At 53.0% G+C, this 16,619-nt stretch overlaps 1 protein-coding gene across 1 annotated transcript; it reads left to right on the forward strand.

Annotated features, from left to right (window-relative positions):
• The first annotated feature begins 641 nt into the window (after positions 1–641).
• Positions 642–6,276, forward strand: LOC133353288 (fatty acid-binding protein, heart-like). Its single transcript, XM_061569401.1, has 4 exons — positions 642–814; positions 2,434–2,606; positions 4,485–4,586; positions 5,912–6,276. Exons 1-4 carry the CDS (start codon positions 739–741, stop codon positions 5,963–5,965), a joined length of 405 nt encoding a protein of 134 aa, XP_061425385.1. The 5' UTR covers positions 642–738; the 3' UTR covers positions 5,966–6,276.
• Positions 6,277–16,619: the final 10,343 nt, after the last annotated feature.

Consider the following 16,619-nt stretch of genomic DNA (forward strand, 5'->3'; position numbering starts at 1 on the left):
ATGGCAGCTGCAGATGGTGGTGGTGCCCCGATGAGGAAGGTGCGGGGAGCGGTGGCGCGTCGATGATTGATTAAACATCGATCCTTACGCATTGATGGATCGTGCGTCGATTCATGCGCGCGCACGATCGGTGAATTACCTTTCACGCGAATTCTTTTTTGGTTTGACCCTCAGGCAAATTGTAAGGAACGAGACGAACGACAAGGAACGAGACAGACAGCGCCAATGAGACGCGGACACATCGAGACTGAGCAAACGATGCGGACAGTGGTGCACCCATCAGACTGAATCCACAAACCATGCGACGACAAAATTGTTGATTCATCAAATCGATATCTTGGCTCCAAGCCGCCCAAGCCATTTAGAATTCCTTAAATGCGCGGGAGTGTCTGGCGCTGGCTGTGAGCAGTCAACTCGTCCCGTGCCAAGGGATCGGAGCACGTGGCATGGGAGATGGTGAGGGATAGGGGGGGGGGCGCGACCCGTGGGTGGGAGCGGGATTGGGGGGGGAGAGGTGGGGGAGAGGTGGGGGTGGAGGGAGAGGTGGGGGAGGGAGGGAGAGGTGGGGGTGGAGGGAGGGAGAGGTGGGGGAGGGAGGGAGAGGTGGGGGAGGGGGGACCGCTCCGCCCTATATAAACCCGCGTGCGCGCCACGCTTAGGCCAGCGTCTCTTCAGTGCTCTCTGCTGTCGCCGATTCATTCCTCCCGCTCACGCACCGATCGACTCGCTCAAGTCAGAATGGCGGACGCTGCACTGGTCGGCACGTGGGATCTCAAGGACAGCAAGAACTTCGACGAGTACATGAAGAAGCTCGGTAAGGCGCGGCCACGGCACCACGCGCTCGAAGCGCAACACGTGGGCGGCTGCGGCGGCATCCACGCGTGAGCCCCCCCCGCTCTCCCCGTCTGGCTTCAGCCATGCGGCTGTCGCTGCGTGTCTCGGATTCTGCGTTGCGGTGTCTCCCCTTGGGGGCTGCCCGTCTCCGTGTAGATCCAGCCCCCCCGATCTCCGTGTGCCTTCGGTGTCTGTCTCTTCCCCAGGTATTATTTTATGCGTTCACAGCTGCCGTGTCTCGTCTGTCCGCAATATCGAGATCGGTGTTCTTCACACATGATCAGGGTGGTGGTGGTGGTCGGGGGGGTGGAGAGCACGTTCACCGATGAGACGTCCTGTGCGAGGCCGCCGCACGCCTTGACACCGTTGGGGTTTGACGGCACTCTGGGGGTCTTCACGTTTGTTGTGCGTCTGTCGCGCGCCGCACTCGGGGCCACCAGGGGCCGCAATTGGCCCGCGGGCCTTGCACCTGAAGAACGCGCTGGCCGTGGGTCCGTCCACGCCTGTCGGTCCGCGCGTTGTGGATTCCTTTCGTCCTTTCACTCTGTTCAAGCGATCCGCATTCTTCCCCCCCCCCCCCCACCCTATCAATATATCTTCTGTAATCTCCTCGTTCTGCCTTGGCCCGTTGCCTCTGCTGTGCGTGCGCTTCCCAGGCACCCCCCCCCCCTCCCGTTGTACCGAGACGGCTTCACGAGTCGTCCATCACATGAGGACTCATTTATTTATTTCATTGTGACCGTTCGAGAGCCCTGGGAAGGGTCCACTCGAGCGCACCCGCCACGCTGTTGTCATGACGCTTATTTTAGCACCCAAGGTCGACACCCTTGAGCGCAACTGCCACGTTTTGACTTTCGTCATTAGTGAAAGTCGAAGTCACGGCCCAATGAGATTTTTTTTCTTTCCGAGAACAGAATTCCTCGTGTGTAAACTGGTGGAAACTGCAACCGGCCACGCTTGGCTTGGGTTTCCCGCAAAGTTTTATTTCCCCTGGTTCGCAGATGACCTGATTGTTGTAGGTGGCGCGTGTGACCTTGGCAGCCACGACGATTGGGAGGCATCCACTCTCGTGACCCCCCCCCCTCCCAGATCACGATAGCACTTTTTTTTTAAAAAAAGTTCTAGATTGTCAAACTGTCAACTTTTTTTTATATATAGAGCAGTACTTTAATTTATCACGAACTATTCGCCAGCATCGTGGGTAAGGCTGGCGGAGATGGCCCATGGTAGGGAATCTACTGGATGTGGTGTGCCGGGTGCTAAACCTACTACATCCGGGTCATCGACCCGGATAAAGTATTTGGTTTGGTATGTATGCATACCTTTGGGGCAACGAGAATTCGGTCTGGGGTTTGCTTTTTCCGGAGCGTCTTTATAATCCAGAGACTGCCGTAAAGCTTGCGAAGGGATTCCAGAACTTTCCTGTCTGCGAACGATACTACGACTTGCCAAAGCTGCCCTCCATCAAGCGAACTTCAGATCTTCCACGTAGTGGCCAGTCTCCCAGCAGTGGTGCGAGCGTAATTGCGGGGCTGCACCTTTAACTCTTTATGTGTTTGCTAACCATTGCTCCCCCCTCCCCACCCACCCCCTCTCCAGACGTGAGCTTCGCCACCAGGAAGATCGGCGGCGTGACCAAGCCCACGGCCGTCATCAGCATCGACGGGGACAAGGTGACTGTGGAGTCGCACAGCACCTTCAAGAACACCAAGATCACGGGCAAGCTGGGAGAGGAGTTCGACGAGGTCACCGCGGACGACAGGAAGTGCAAGGTGAGGAGGAGCAGGGGAGGGTAGTGGGGAAGCCGGGAGGATTGCGTGGTGGTGCTGGGTGGCTCTGGTCACCTGGCACCTCCAAGAACTTGTGTTCGAATTCAGGTGTTGGCCGCCCGTGATTAATTTTTTTATACCGGTGCGGCACGTTGAGTCTCGGCCCGTCACCAAATGACTGCGCACGCGCACGAGAGACCCACCCCTACAAGTTTGCGGTTGCACTCGTTGCAGCTCTTGAGACGGTTTGTACATCGCGGTGACCTTTCACGTGGTGACCTTTCACGCGGTGACCTTTCACGTGGCGCTCGCAGTGTGGGTGGGAAAGCGTTGCCCCTTTGACGGTGTGGGCCAAGGTCGCTTCGATGGATGTGTTGTCCGTGGTAGCTCTCTCTCTGTTGCTTTGGGCCGTTATCTAACACGCCAATGTGTTGCACTGCTCTGCGAGAACTTTCTCCTAAATGTCAGTATCGACAACACAATTTAAGGAAAAAAAACCTGTGAACCATTTCTAGAAAGGTGGGTGGGGGGGAGATGACGTGGCAATTGCTACCCCCCCCCCCCGTGAGTGACTCCTGTAATCATTCCGCATCCTCCCAGAGGCTGAATTTGGCGGCTGTTCCAGCTACGGTGCCTGGACACGTTTTGAGCTTTAAAAAAAAATTCCCAGCTTCCTTGAGCGACTCCGACACTAAAGCCACTCTGCCTAGATTTCTCACGGATGGGGCTGTGGTGGCTCTAACATCTCTCGCGCTCCCACCCCACGGTCTGGTGGTTACGCAGGAGCCCTGGCTGTCGCATAGTGGCGACTGTAACATTCAAAGATCTAATGCGAAGACGACTTTAATGTAAAAAAAAACCATGGTGTGTGTGACTATTGGATAATAACCGCACTAATCCCTGCCCCCAGCTACGACCAGGCCTATCCCAATCTCTCCTCAACCACTCCCACCTGTCATCGCCAGAACTACACCTTTATTACTCTATTTACTCTATTCATTACTCTATTTAATTGTCTTATGCACACTGTTTACATTAGTTGTAAAGTGGCGTGCCTTCGGCGCTATATAAATCTAAGTGGACAAGTTGCCCAACATTTGGGCTTGAACCCGGTAAATTGGAGTTTGCAAATGGGCAAACGCCTGTTTCTTCTATTCTTGCCAAATGTTTGGTCCTGGAGGTGATTTTTGTTCTGAACTTTGTTGGCTGACTATGGCCTCTTGGCAGCCAACCCTGAGTGAAGCACAACCGATTTTTGTAAGCCCGAATTGATTTTTGGTAATCATCCAGAACATCCTTATTGACTATTGAGACCACTCCTAGAAGTGCCCTCTAATGCCGTCACTTGCCCAATTTATTTATTTAAAAAAAAAATTGGAGGGGAGTAACTGGGATGACCTGGTGTAACATCTCCCATGGTTGCATTTTTTAAAATCGCCATGGATGGCTTTAAACCCCATTTTACTACACTCCCACCATGCAGCCTTCGTAAGCCACCGACCCAGCTGGCTCTTGAGGCGTGTTGGCGCTTGTTGTTGACCTTGCGTTGTGTGCGATTGCTTCATGTGGCGTGGTGGTTTACCGGAGTGGGTGGCTGATTGGGGGGGTGGAGGGGGCGCTGCGGCTGAGTGTTAAATCCACTGCTGGAGGTTTAACACGTATGCTTTCGTGACCAATATTAGCACACTGATGTGCTGCAGTCGTAACTAATTGACACTGTTTACGTGACCAAGCCTTGCTATAATTGGCTATGTCGGGTGGTGGGTTGACGACCATGTTTTATATTTATGCGACCTTACACCTTTTTTACTATGACCACTGTAGTTTTTGGTATCGACCGCTAACCGCGTGGTGGCATGTGCCCTCGCGCGCCGTGCACAGACCACGCTGACGGTGGACGGGAAGAAGCTGGTGCAGCTGCAGAAGTGGGACGGCAAGCAGACGACCCTCGTGCGGGAGGTGGTGGATGGCAAACTCGTCGTGGTAAGGCCCCCTTGCCCATGGGAGGGGGATGGGAACTCTGGGCTTGCCAAGTACACGGGCTGAGACGTGCGTTACCTAACGTGGTCGTCACTGCAGTGTCGTCACGGCCCTATAGAGTTTCGGTGCTGACGTCGTTGAGGCCATTATAACCTTTTTCTCTCATTCGGCAAGCTTGAGGCTCGTGTGAGACAGTCCAGGACACGACCTAGGCTGGGGACTACACGGGAGTACAGTCAGGCTCTTAAATTATCGAATGTTTTGCTGGGATCTCTCCGCTTAGAACTGGTGTAAGTGGCACACTTAAATATCCATTTGAGTGGTATACTGGATTTAAAATATTCTCGAGTTGCCAATTCATAAAAGATTTTCACCCCCCATGTACTTGGCTATGTTTGTGGCTTTTAAGGCCCATCACTGCCAAACCTACATTGTCACGTGGTTTTCTTGTTTTGGCTTGCCAGCAAACTGACCAATTCTTGCAGACAAATTCATTCAACTGGCTAGGAATTGGCACTATTTTAAGCATCATTGCTACAATCCAGACTGTCGAATCGGTATTGGGATTGGCATCCCGATTTTCAATTGTGGCTCTCTAAGTGAACCTGGGTGTTGGCGTCAAACCGCCACTCGGACGGACCTGGCCGACCCCAAATCCCACCTGGCTGCGGCTTTGAATTTCAAACTCTTCACTGCGACTTGGGGCCCACCTGGGCTCCTGGCTGCCCTGCCGCCTGCCGTAGCGCTGAAACGAAAATCCGGTTAGCGGAGCTTCTCGTGCCAAGGGTAACCTAATGCGCTCTGTAAATAGTCGTCAACGTGTGCCCAGCGTCCGCTACGTGCGGCGGGCAGCGTCTGCACACAACGCCGTCGAAGCTACTTGGCCGTGCACCGTGTGTCGGTAAAGGTGCAGCCTTTGCAATTGCGTGCATGTGCATAGGTTGCAGAAAAAGTTAACCCCGCCCCCCCTCTCCTGCCAATTCTATATGGTAAAGGTTAGTTGCTTTTAGTATCTCCTAAATAATACAAGATGTTCATCTAAATGGGTTTTTAAAGATAATAGGCATGTATGAGGAGGATGGTTGGTGGGGGGGGGGATTACATTAAAAAGCACCACACGGATGGACTTTATAATCTATTACCGCACTGGACCCCCCCCCCCCCCCCCTTTGAAACCCACATCCACAACTCTTGTTGCGATCCATGATCCAGCCTGCTGGGCTTGACATCCGGAGATGCCTCCCTGCAGTTGAGGTGGGGGGGGGATGCTTGCAGGCCGCGTCCTTCAGTATCCCGTGTGTTAATGCGTCTCCCCCGTGTCGTTGCAGACGTGCACCATGGACGACGTGGTCTGCGTGAGGACGTACGAGAAGGCGGCGTGAGGGAGGGGGGTGTTCCCTGTGAACCCAGAAGCCACTTCCTGCCCCCACCTCCCGCGACTTGTTCCGTTAAAAACGATTTCCTCCCGTGCATCCACACTGCTGCTTAAATCGACAATGATGAGCAAACGGTTTGAAATTCACTTTTTCCCACCGAGCGAACTTGCGGTGTGATTTTTGCCAGTCCCAATTGCTCTTTTGGCGTTGGGTGGCCCATATCGTGGTTTATTACCAAAGAGACCCGTTGCCACACGGTTTGAAATGAATACTTATTCACCCGCCTGCTCTGTTCAATAAAACTTTCCGCTGCCAAACTCCTCTCCAGTGTGTCCGTGACTCGGTGTGTGGCGAGCAAGGTGGAGCACACATTGCATTTGTTCCTGTGACACCGTTTTTGGCTGAGTGATTCCTGTCTTCTGGACATTGGTGGCGTTTTCACATTCCTGGGCTTGCCTTGGGTTGACTGGGCCTTTTTTAAATGAGTACGTGCTGGGGTGTATGAAATTGGCACTGGGGGAGGCGACAGGTGGCTGTGATGCTGGTGGCATCTTGCATGCCGTGTTGACAAGTGCCCTAGCAGCACTTGTCCCCACACAAAGCTACAGTGGGGGGAGGGGGGGGTTGATCTTTGGAGTTTGTACACAAGTGTATGGCTCTGCCATCGACCAAGAACGTGTGTGGCCCGAGGGTGAGACCAGGTAAAGTTAAAAGGTGATGGGAACTCGTGGCAGCCAAAAACGTGTTTTTTCGTGAACAAAAACCGTTAGCCTTGGCCAGACCAGTGCATACACAATTGAAAGTGTGGCCGTTTTCATGGTTTCAACCAGCGCAAGGAGTCCAAGTGTGACCGTTCCAACGTTGCCCAATTTAGCACCGGCCACGCCTTCTCAAGGCACGGGTCGACTGCGCCTTGACCGGTGCGTGTGGTGTGACGTGCACACGACATCGCCATGGGGTGGAGACGTGGGTGGCTTGGCCGTGAGTGCACGTCGTCCCACTCTTGTGCTGAGTTTCTGTTTACGCGATTGCACACGAGGGGTGGTAGCGAAGTACGTACCGTTGGGCGGCGTTCCTGGATTCTGTACACACGCACAAACTTTCCTCTTGAAGAAAAAGGGGGGGCATCGAAGCCGGGCTTGTGCTGCTACTCCCAAGGTCGACTGCCTTTAAATGGGTAAACCCGGCGCGTGGGCTCTCCACCCCAGAACTGCCGAGTCCGGGACTTGTGGGTATGAAATGTGGCCGTCCCTAGCAGGCACGTTGCCCCCTTGTTGAGACTACGCGCGCGTGTGTGTACACGTTGGGTCTGTGCATTGTTTGCAGGAGCGCATCGCGATCGGATACTTTTTTTGCCCCCCCTCCATGAGTGAACGAGCTCGTGACCGCTCCTTTGTGTTCATGTGCACGTGGGCGCATGGCCCGCGGAACGAATTCATCACGCGGCCTTCCCCATTCACGGCGAAAATATAAACATTGACATATCGGATGTTTCTGAAGAGCATTACAGGAGGAAGGGCGTGGGGGGGGCGTCTGAGGACGTCCCTGGGAACGCGAGAAACTCGGGAAATCGCTCCACTTAGCGCCACGCGCTCTCGTCCTATGGACATGATAATTGGACCCACGAACGCGCATCCCTAATTATGTATTCGCCTGGCAAAAAAAAAACTTGTTTTACTCTTAACCAGTAATCCCCGATGTGCCAGCAACCGTGATAAAATGTTACTTTAAGTATAAGTTGGTTTGATTAGAAATACTTTTTGGTAGTTAAGCGTTTCGGTCTGTTACTAAGTAGCTGCTTAAAATGTAACTATATACCTATTTTATTTAATGTGGTACTCGGAAAAGATATTTTTTAAATGAAATTCTCACCTGGCCCCGTGGTGTAAACGAGTGCCCGTCTCCAACTCTCACGAATCCACGCTAATCTCTTCTTGAACCTATCCAGTTGTGCCCCGAAGAAGGGCCATCGGCCGAAACGTCATTATATGGCCGCAGTGTAGTTGACGGATCGTGTTGAGTTGCGTTGTCATCGGCAGTGACGGCGAGGATGTTTGTCTCAGCGCAACTTCCCTTGAGGCACGTGCGGGGGGGGGGGGGTCGCTCTTCCCATCGCCCCTTCCACGTCGCGTGACCGCGCCGCGCTGCCCCCCCCCCCCCCCCGGCTCTCGACCGTCCACTCAAAACAACAACAACAACAACAAAACTGGGCCGTGTTCATCTGGAGGGCAGCAGCGGAAACCATGAGACCCAGAGCTTCATGTCTCACTAAATATTTGCTGGGTCGCTGGGTAGATCTAAATAGATACGTGTATAGATATCGATACATACATATTGGAGTATGTGGGAGGTGACACGCAGTAGCCACAGCCGTAGCGAGAGGTATGTTGGATGTGGTGTGCCGGGTACGGGAATTATTTGGCGCGTTTGCCGACCAGGGCACAGAGGCGGCTGGAGTGAGGCCTCCTGGTGCTAGAATCGTGTTAATGGGAACGTGACCTCCGTGTCCCCTCCCGGAACGGCTCGGTCGTGAGGGCACAGAGGGAAGACCGACGCACTCGCTCGAGAGTGGCCAGGGAACGAACTCTGGCCACGTGCGCGGTGAGTCGGGCATCGCGGGTGTGACCCAGCGCACCCTGCGATCCGGCGCTTCTGGAGGCGAGGGTTGGTGGGTCACGTAAAGACGCACGTTCAACTCCAAACAGGCGCGGTGGTGCGAGGTGATAGCAGCGGCGAGACGGGCAGCGCTGCAAGCCGATCGAATCGGTCTGTGCGCAGATTTGAGTGTCGCGCGCTTGCGTGCTGGGTTCTCTCCGGTTTCGTGCTGCATGGAGACGAACTCTCGCTGATGGGATTTGTCTCGACGCCCCATTGTAAGCGGAGTGCCCTGAGGGTCCCCACGCACGACGTGGATAGACGCTGGTTTATCCAGGATGTTTCTGTTGCGCGTCGTCGCTTTAAGATGTTCTCTGTTCATATTGTGTCTGTTGCGGTTGCACTCGACTCAAGAGCCGCATGGCTCACAGGGCTATACCTAAAAATTTTAACTTGAAAACTTGAAACTAACACTTCCCACAGCTGGTGAGGCCATCGTGCTTATTTGGCGTCGCGTCTCCAGACTTGAATGTCCATTCGGATCGCTCGCAAAGCCGTGCATGTGGATGCCCCGCCGAGGTTCGCACAGACGGGCTCGCGACGAACCCCACCGCCGTCATCTGGCCAACACCCGCGCGTAGCTCGTCGGGTTTTGGAACTTTCGTAAATCTTTCGTTGATTCGCCGACCCCTGTCTCCAAAGCGCGCTGGGCCACAGACGGGAGCCACCACGCCTTTGGACCGTAACAACAACGACGAGGCGAGATAACCCGCAGTGGTTATCACATTGCACCGTGAACCCTGACACCTGAGATCGAGTCCCCCCGGGCTGATAATGTCAGTGGCGAGTGATCTTTGTGACCGGTTCCGAGCGCCCAGCACTCTCGACCCGGACTGTACCACCCGATGCCGTGAGATCTCGGATAAGCCAAGCGTCGTTGAGTCTGCGAGGAGAGTGGATGGGCGGCCACTGCGCTCACGTCCGCACTCCTTCGTGCTGCGTGACGCCGCCTGCCTACCGTAGTCTACGGATCATCAGCGCCGCGTGAAAGTAACACGCGGAACCCAGCTGGTGTCTCGTGACAGTCAAGTTTTACAGATCCGACGACGCGCACGCACGCGCACACCTACCGGATTATAAGACGCACCCTTAACTTTAACTTTATAATAAACTGGCAGCCCACACGTCCTCTTGAACGTGACCGTCCGTCCCTCCAGCCAGTACAACTTCTTTTTTTAAATATAGTATAGTATGAAAGGGCGGAAGATGCGTCTTGTAATCCGGAAAATATGAAACGTCAGTCGAGGGCATTGTAGCAAAATGCAATGTTGCACTGTACTATAGCTCAAACGTCTATGCTCTCCGCGGCGTGGGCAGGTGACGGATCCTCTCATCCAGCCGTGGATTGCCCAAGCAACTGGCGAAGCGAAAACAAACAGAATCACGAGCTCTGTGTGGGGAGACGTTGAAGATCTCGTTGAGTCATGCCGTCTGGGTTGCGGGAGGATGTGGGTTTGACTGACGGTGGCTGCAGCTCGTGTGTGGGTGAGCTTCGGGGGAGTCAATGTCGTCTCTCACGAGTCTCTTGTGTGTCCTCGTGTCAACTCGCCCCTCTGTGTACACTTCGCCCGGAGCCTGCCGATTTATGAGACTCAACAACGGGAAGTTTTGCTTTCCGTGCGAGCGAGTGAGTTAAGTTTCGCGTGCACGCGCGCGAAACTTTAGCCGACGTTGTTTGTACCATCAAGGGATTACGTGGGGATCCTTACCTCTGTTATTAATTTATGCGCGTGTGTGTTTGTCTGTTTGTCTGTGAGGTCAACACCAGTGACGAATATCTAAAGCAGTCCTGGGCCACCGCTAGGTGGACTCGGCCTCAAATGAACACCTGGTGCCATGTGTAAAAAATCTCCTCCAGGGAGACAAAGGCGTCCGGGCGTAGTGCAGGCCACCCACTCCCTCATGTTCTGTGCTGGCATTCATAGGTGCTCGCTAACAGGGTTTGAAAATAATAGTTTGTTAAAGGCTCCACGGGGAATCTTTGTCTGTGGGAAGCTTTGCAGTGGATGGGTGAGATCAGTTCGTGTGGAGCCAGTGGATGAGCTGAATTATGAGCCGTCCCTAGGGTACGGCTCATCGGTGCGCCAGCCCCGGGCCCCGCGATTTGGGGGACCCCGCGCTTCGAAGTAATACTTCCCGTTTAGTTTGAAGGCATCGGGAGCCCCCCCCCCCCCATGGACGGCCCTGGCTAAGTTAATCGTCACTTCGCGAGATCGTGAGGAATGGCGCACGCTTGCAGAGACCTTCACCGAGCAGTGGATCGAGCATGGACAACGACGACGATGATGATGATGATGATCACAAGCCATGATTGCGGGCCACCGGGCCACTACAGTCCAGCGCACCTTCGTGCTCTGACAAGTTGAACAAAGGACTTCAGCACCACTCCAACGGCCTCGCTGTTTGGTCTTGCAAACAGAGCGGGAGTGGCTGGCCGATTGTGTCTTAGACATTGCTCCGAGTAACCCCCTACCCCCCCTCTAAAAGAGCCAACACGGCACGAAAAAAAAGATAACAAAAAGACAAAAGCGTCTTATCTTGCGGCTACACACGAGGAGCGGTGTGTCCAAGGCTGCCCAACAGATACCAGTTTTATGCCGAGTCGATGATAAACCAAAACTTGTTAATTGACTTTCATTGCACGCTCCAGTGACGTCGCTCCTGATAAGTGAGATTTCCCTGATAATGTGGAATCTCACACTCGCATCTCTGCGGTGTGACGCGCAGAGCGGCTGAACCGTTGAGATGTTTCGTTATGTAAGGCGCTCTCAGATGCCGATGCATTTAAAGGCACTCCTAATATATGGAAACCATTTTTTTACCTTTAGATCCATGTAAGTCGATGCATCTCTGTGTGAGTCTATGGGTATGTGTGTGAGTGTATGCGTCTCTATGTGAGTCGATGCATCTCTGTGTAAGTCTACGGGTCTCTGTGTGAGGCTTTAATCTGCTCCTTGTGCCGCATGCGGACAGCTCCCAATGGGGTCCCCTCGGCTAACTGAACGCCGTAATCGTGTTATCCTCTCGCATCAATCGGTGTTCTCCGAGCCACTGCTGTTGGGGCGCCGCGGTGTGGAGCTGTTATCTGCCTCGCCTGGTATGCAGAAGGTCGTGGGTTTGATCCCGACCCTGACGCCTGCTCTATATTTAGAGTTTGTGTGCCAATCTCCACGTGGTCGCATGGATTTTTCTTCGGGTCCTCCGTTTTTTCCCCTCCACATTTAGGAGCGCGCGTTTAGAGTACTTGCCTGCCATAAATATTCACGCGATAAGCCACTTCGTTGAGCTATCATTTGTGAAAGCCAGGTCGCTTCTGCAAAAAGCGATACAGCTCAGTGTGCCTTTCCTGGTCAAATAAAACATAGTTTAAATCGTTTATAGTAACACCTCCTACAATAAAACAAAAAACCACGTATAATGTTGACAAGCATCCAAGCATAGCAAGAAGCTTCTCAAAGGCAGCCTCTCAAGACTAGGTGAGGCTTTTCTGGTGTGAACACCAGAATGCAGGTGGCCGTTGGGCATTGTGGGTATCGGTTGGCCTCCCTCTGCCGGCAGAACCGGTTTGCTTTGGAGAGTCACGCGGCGAGTTGTGACCAAAGGTGAGGCAGCTTTATGAGTCGGGCGTGGTGGCGGTGCGCGCCTGTCACCCCATGACTTTGGTAGGCAAGGGTTGGTGGGTTAGGCTCAGATTTGTGCAACTCACAAAGCTTCCGGGCTGCGAGATGGGCAGGGAATGGCAGTCCAGCAAGTGGGTTCGTAGAACCGTCTGTGCGGACTTCTGAGTATTGTCACATTTAGAATCAACATCACGCGTTTCGAGTAGTTGTCTGCTGTACATTTTTCACGTGATAAGCCACTTCGTTGAGCTATCATTTCGTTGAGCTATCATTTGTGGCCAGGTTGCGTCTGAAAAATAGCTATATAGCTCAGTGGGTCTTACCTGGCAAATTAAAAACGTAGTTTAGTTTTGGTTATTTACACCCGCAGTAATATTTAGGACGGCCCCTGGATTCCAACCGCGAACCTCTGCAATAAGCGGCGAACACGCTAACCGCTGGGCCAGATGGCATGGGTCCGCACCCGGGGTTGTATTTTCATTCCTTGGCGATGCGTGCCTTGTGAACGTGACCTCCACTCGCTCTCACGGCCTTCGGAGGCTGTGTGCTGTGGACGTGCGGTGTTTACTGTCGTTCTGCGCTTTTGTGTTTCTGTGTTGTTCAGTGTTCTCGCATGCAAGTCCACAAGCAGACGACCCTGAATGTGCACGAGATCTCAGAAGCGAAGCAGATTTGAGCCTGGCTCGTGCTTTGATGGGCGACTGCCTGGGTAGTGACATAGTGGGTCCGAGGTATGGAGTGGGCACCCCCTCCCTGTTCAACCCCCCCCCCCCTTTCTAAGGTGTAGGCTGGAGCTGGGCTCCCCCTCCAGCCCGTGGGTCTCCCCACCGTGGGCCCCAACGCAGTTGCACCGCCTGTACACTCGATAGTTGCACCACTGATGTCTAGGAATACCGCGTGTTGTAGACCTGGGCTGCGCAGTGGCCAGTATAGCAGTGGATCCTTGAACCTATCTGTGTGGAGCTTTGAGTGTTGCCACTTCTTACGCGTGGGCTTTCTAGAGCATAACTGATTCCTCCTGCACCGGGATGATGGCCAAACCTTTCAACAACAACAAAAACAACTCAACGCATTCGTCAATGACACTGCCTTAAAGGGAAATCAGACATGAATGAGGGCTACTGCTCGAAATGTCACCGACTGTATAGTTTTAGGCCACCCACGGCGTTATCGCCGAAGGTGTTGAGCGTGTTGATTGTGCGTGTGCACCACCGCTGCAGGAGCAGCAGCATCGCCAAACGAGCCCTACAAGAGGCCCTTGCATGCTGCACATCGTAGGGGACACACTTCCCACACTCCGCGATGAGATTGACGTTTGTCGTGTGCCGGTCAAAGCAATGTTTTCCCAGAGCTGGAAATTCGCCAAACTAAAGGGCAAAATCAACACAACTAGTAAGGGCTGTGTCGGTGGTGGCGGGTCTTAACGACACATTTATATATTTACGCGATCTAACCCAAAACAAACTCTATTATGGATATTGGTCGCGAAAGCCTCTACTCGGTGTTAAAGTGTCCACACGTCTCTGACGTGTTTACAGCCCGAGACAGCTTAAGAGCCGCATAACGCGGCGCGCGAGGCAAACATTGTTTACTTGCACAGATGTGGTCAGAGCACTCCACTTGACCTGGCATCCATGAGTTACCACGTTGTGGGAAGATACCTGTAGGTGGAATGGTCCTTGCCATGGGAATGTGGAATTTCCACCACTGGCTCTAGGCCGTCGACAAAGATGAGCAACAGCAACATCGCTCATTTGAGCAGCGAGTCTCAAATTGCCATTTGAGTTTGCTCGTTCATTGTGCTCGATGTTGTCAGGGAAAAGGCCATTCCGATTCGTCGTCTGTTTACCCACGCGTTGGTACGTGGGTTTAAGACGTGAATGCACGATCTGTCACCCGTCTGTCTGGTTGTCTGTGACAGGGGTGGCACGATCATTATCGTAAAGATGTCTCTCTACGAACTACATCTTCGCTTCAAGTCGTGTTGCTATCGAGAACGTAGCGCCGTGAAAACGGGGCATGTTTCTGCAAGGGTTGGGTGCTTGGAGACAAAACTCTGAGCTTAAAAGGACCCGCCTCGGCATCCCGGCCCTGCCTTGGAACGCGAGCCCTCCCTGACAGACGGCCTGCCTTCTGGGTACCTGGTGGGGTCGCGACAGTGATGATCGCTGAGTGAACACTTTCGAGGCGAGACGCGTGTTGCTGAGCGTAAGAGAACCCATGCACACGCGTGTGATTTTTCTTCCTTGTCTACTGCTACGAGGATGTATGAATACGTGAAGATCCTTGGAGTAATTACGATGTAACCTTGAGCAGTGGGAATTTAGTAGAAAATATGAACAGAGCATAACCCCGGTATTCATTTAGAGTATTTATTAAAAGAAAACCATCCACAACCTTGACATCGATATTGCAGATGTGGGCTGCTGCTGCTTCGGCTGCCCCGATGTAACGCGAAGCACACAAGACTTGTAATCCAGATGTCGCCAGTTCGACTCCATCTCCGCGTGCGGAAGTTAAAACAAATAGTGCAAGTATCTGATATCCCCACACCTCTGTCCACTCAGAGGTATGAGCGGGCTCGGCGCAGTTAGTCAATCGGCGGGTCGTGCGTGGTGGGGTAAAGTGTGGGTAACTCCCATCTCTTCCAAGATGTCGAGGCAGCGTGGAAGAGTGAGCCAAATGACCTTCTAGAGCACCCCCTTCCGCCAGCAGTGGCATGAGCGGGCAATTGCAGAGCTGCGCCTTTACCTTTTGCCAGAGATGTACCCCACGACACAAACGTCCTGTGGGCTCCAAGCCCCTGTCCCCGATTAAATTCGTCCCTGTCTACAGGGAAGTGTGAGCGAAAAAAGCGAAACGAAATCTCAGTGTGAGTACGAGTTCACGTTTGCATGCCAAAATATTTTCCCACGGTCAACAAAATAAGAATATATTTAAAAGAAAAAATTGGACGTGTCCTCTGAGTGCAGCTGTTGCTGCTGCTGCGGGGTCGCTGAAGGGCCCTGGCAAGTCGGGGTGGGCCCGTACAAGCCAGAGTGGACCCACACAGGCCAGAGTGAGCCCTGGCAGGTCGGGGTTGGCCCCTGGCAGGCCAGAGTGGGCCCTGGCAGGTCGGGGGTTGGCCCATGCAGGTCGAAATGGGGTAAAGTTTCGAGGAAATGGTCGTTCTTCATTTGCCCGAGACATAAGCCCAATATGTATTTGTTGAATTATTGATAATACATTACAAGTCGTGACCACGGTGTGGATAATGGTGTGAGCTGAGCTATTTAAATGTCCCATGACGAGCTAGAGCCTTCTCCCACACTATTTGCCAGAATAGTGCCTTCGCTATTCTGGCAAATCGCCCGAAGATGTTGGATGTAATTTCCAGCGAAACGTCGTACTCAAACATGTTGTGGATTCAATTTTCAACACACCGGTGGGCTAAAGTAGTGAAATATTTGTATTTTGTCAACGTAACACATTTTTTACTGATTGGACGTGTTGGGTGGTGGAGGGTTGCGACACATTTCTAAACAACACGATCTCACCCAAAAAACGTTATTATGAACCACCACCTGGCTCACTCGATAACGCCTGCGGCCACACCGAACCAAATGTGCTGAGTCCAGCGGCTGTCAGATTTGTGGGTCTCAATGCAACACAATGTGGAAATATATCATGTTTAAATACGGTCACATCCCAAGACGCCGTAGATAAACCATGTTGTGTGGTGTATACAGATTCTGTATAAATACATACATAAAATAACCGATGACCAAATCACCGCGAGTTTGCCCGATCTCGTTATATCTCGGAAGCCAAGCAGTTTTAAGACTGGATAACGCTTGTCCCCTTCTCTATGTCGACTCAGCCGTAAGTGAATACTTAGTGTGGCATTTAAACATCAACGATTGGGATACAAAGGCGGGTATGGTGCACAGATAAGTTTGAGAACGGACAGTAAGACGGAACTGTGCCAAGCTCTTCGGCGTGGTGTGCCGTGTGCCCTTCGGCATGATGTTAGCCGTTCTTCGGCAAGATGTCCGACGTTTCGCCGCACATGCTGAGAGATGAATTCAGCTTCTGAAGATCCCAGCACGTGCGGCGAAACGTCGAACATCAGACCGAAAAAACTCCATCCGTGTGGAGGACTTGGGTCTACCAGACTGACTCTCTCACCTCGTCCACACTGTGTTCTTATCACCACGTTGCAAGGTCATAACACCTCTAGGCACTGCTCGCTCCACTGTCAAATCATCTCTTCCCCCCCCCCCCCCAGCTCTCGCCAGAATAAACTTGCTCAATTCAACAAACGTGCCGCAACTCTTATCCGTTACAACTTCAATAACCGTGATGTGTGATGCTGGCCGCTTCACGTTTTGGGCCTTTCGGGACAG

This window comes from Lethenteron reissneri, chromosome 43 (assembly GCF_015708825.2).
Source record: "Lethenteron reissneri isolate LAM-NWPU_2019-01 chromosome 43, ASM1570882v1, whole genome shotgun sequence".
Lineage (NCBI taxonomy): Eukaryota > Metazoa > Chordata > Hyperoartia > Petromyzontiformes > Petromyzontidae > Lethenteron > Lethenteron reissneri.

Coding starts and splice junctions, on each gene's coding strand:
- LOC133353288 (XM_061569401.1), top strand. CDS start 739: ATGGCGGACGCTGCACTGGTCGGCACGTGGGATCTCAAGGACAGCAAG. Junction 815..2,433: donor CGAGTACATGAAGAAGCTCG/GTAAGGCGCGGC, acceptor CCCCCTCTCCAG/ACGTGAGCTTCGCCACCAGG. Junction 2,607..4,484: donor CGGACGACAGGAAGTGCAAG/GTGAGGAGGAGC, acceptor CGCCGTGCACAG/ACCACGCTGACGGTGGACGG.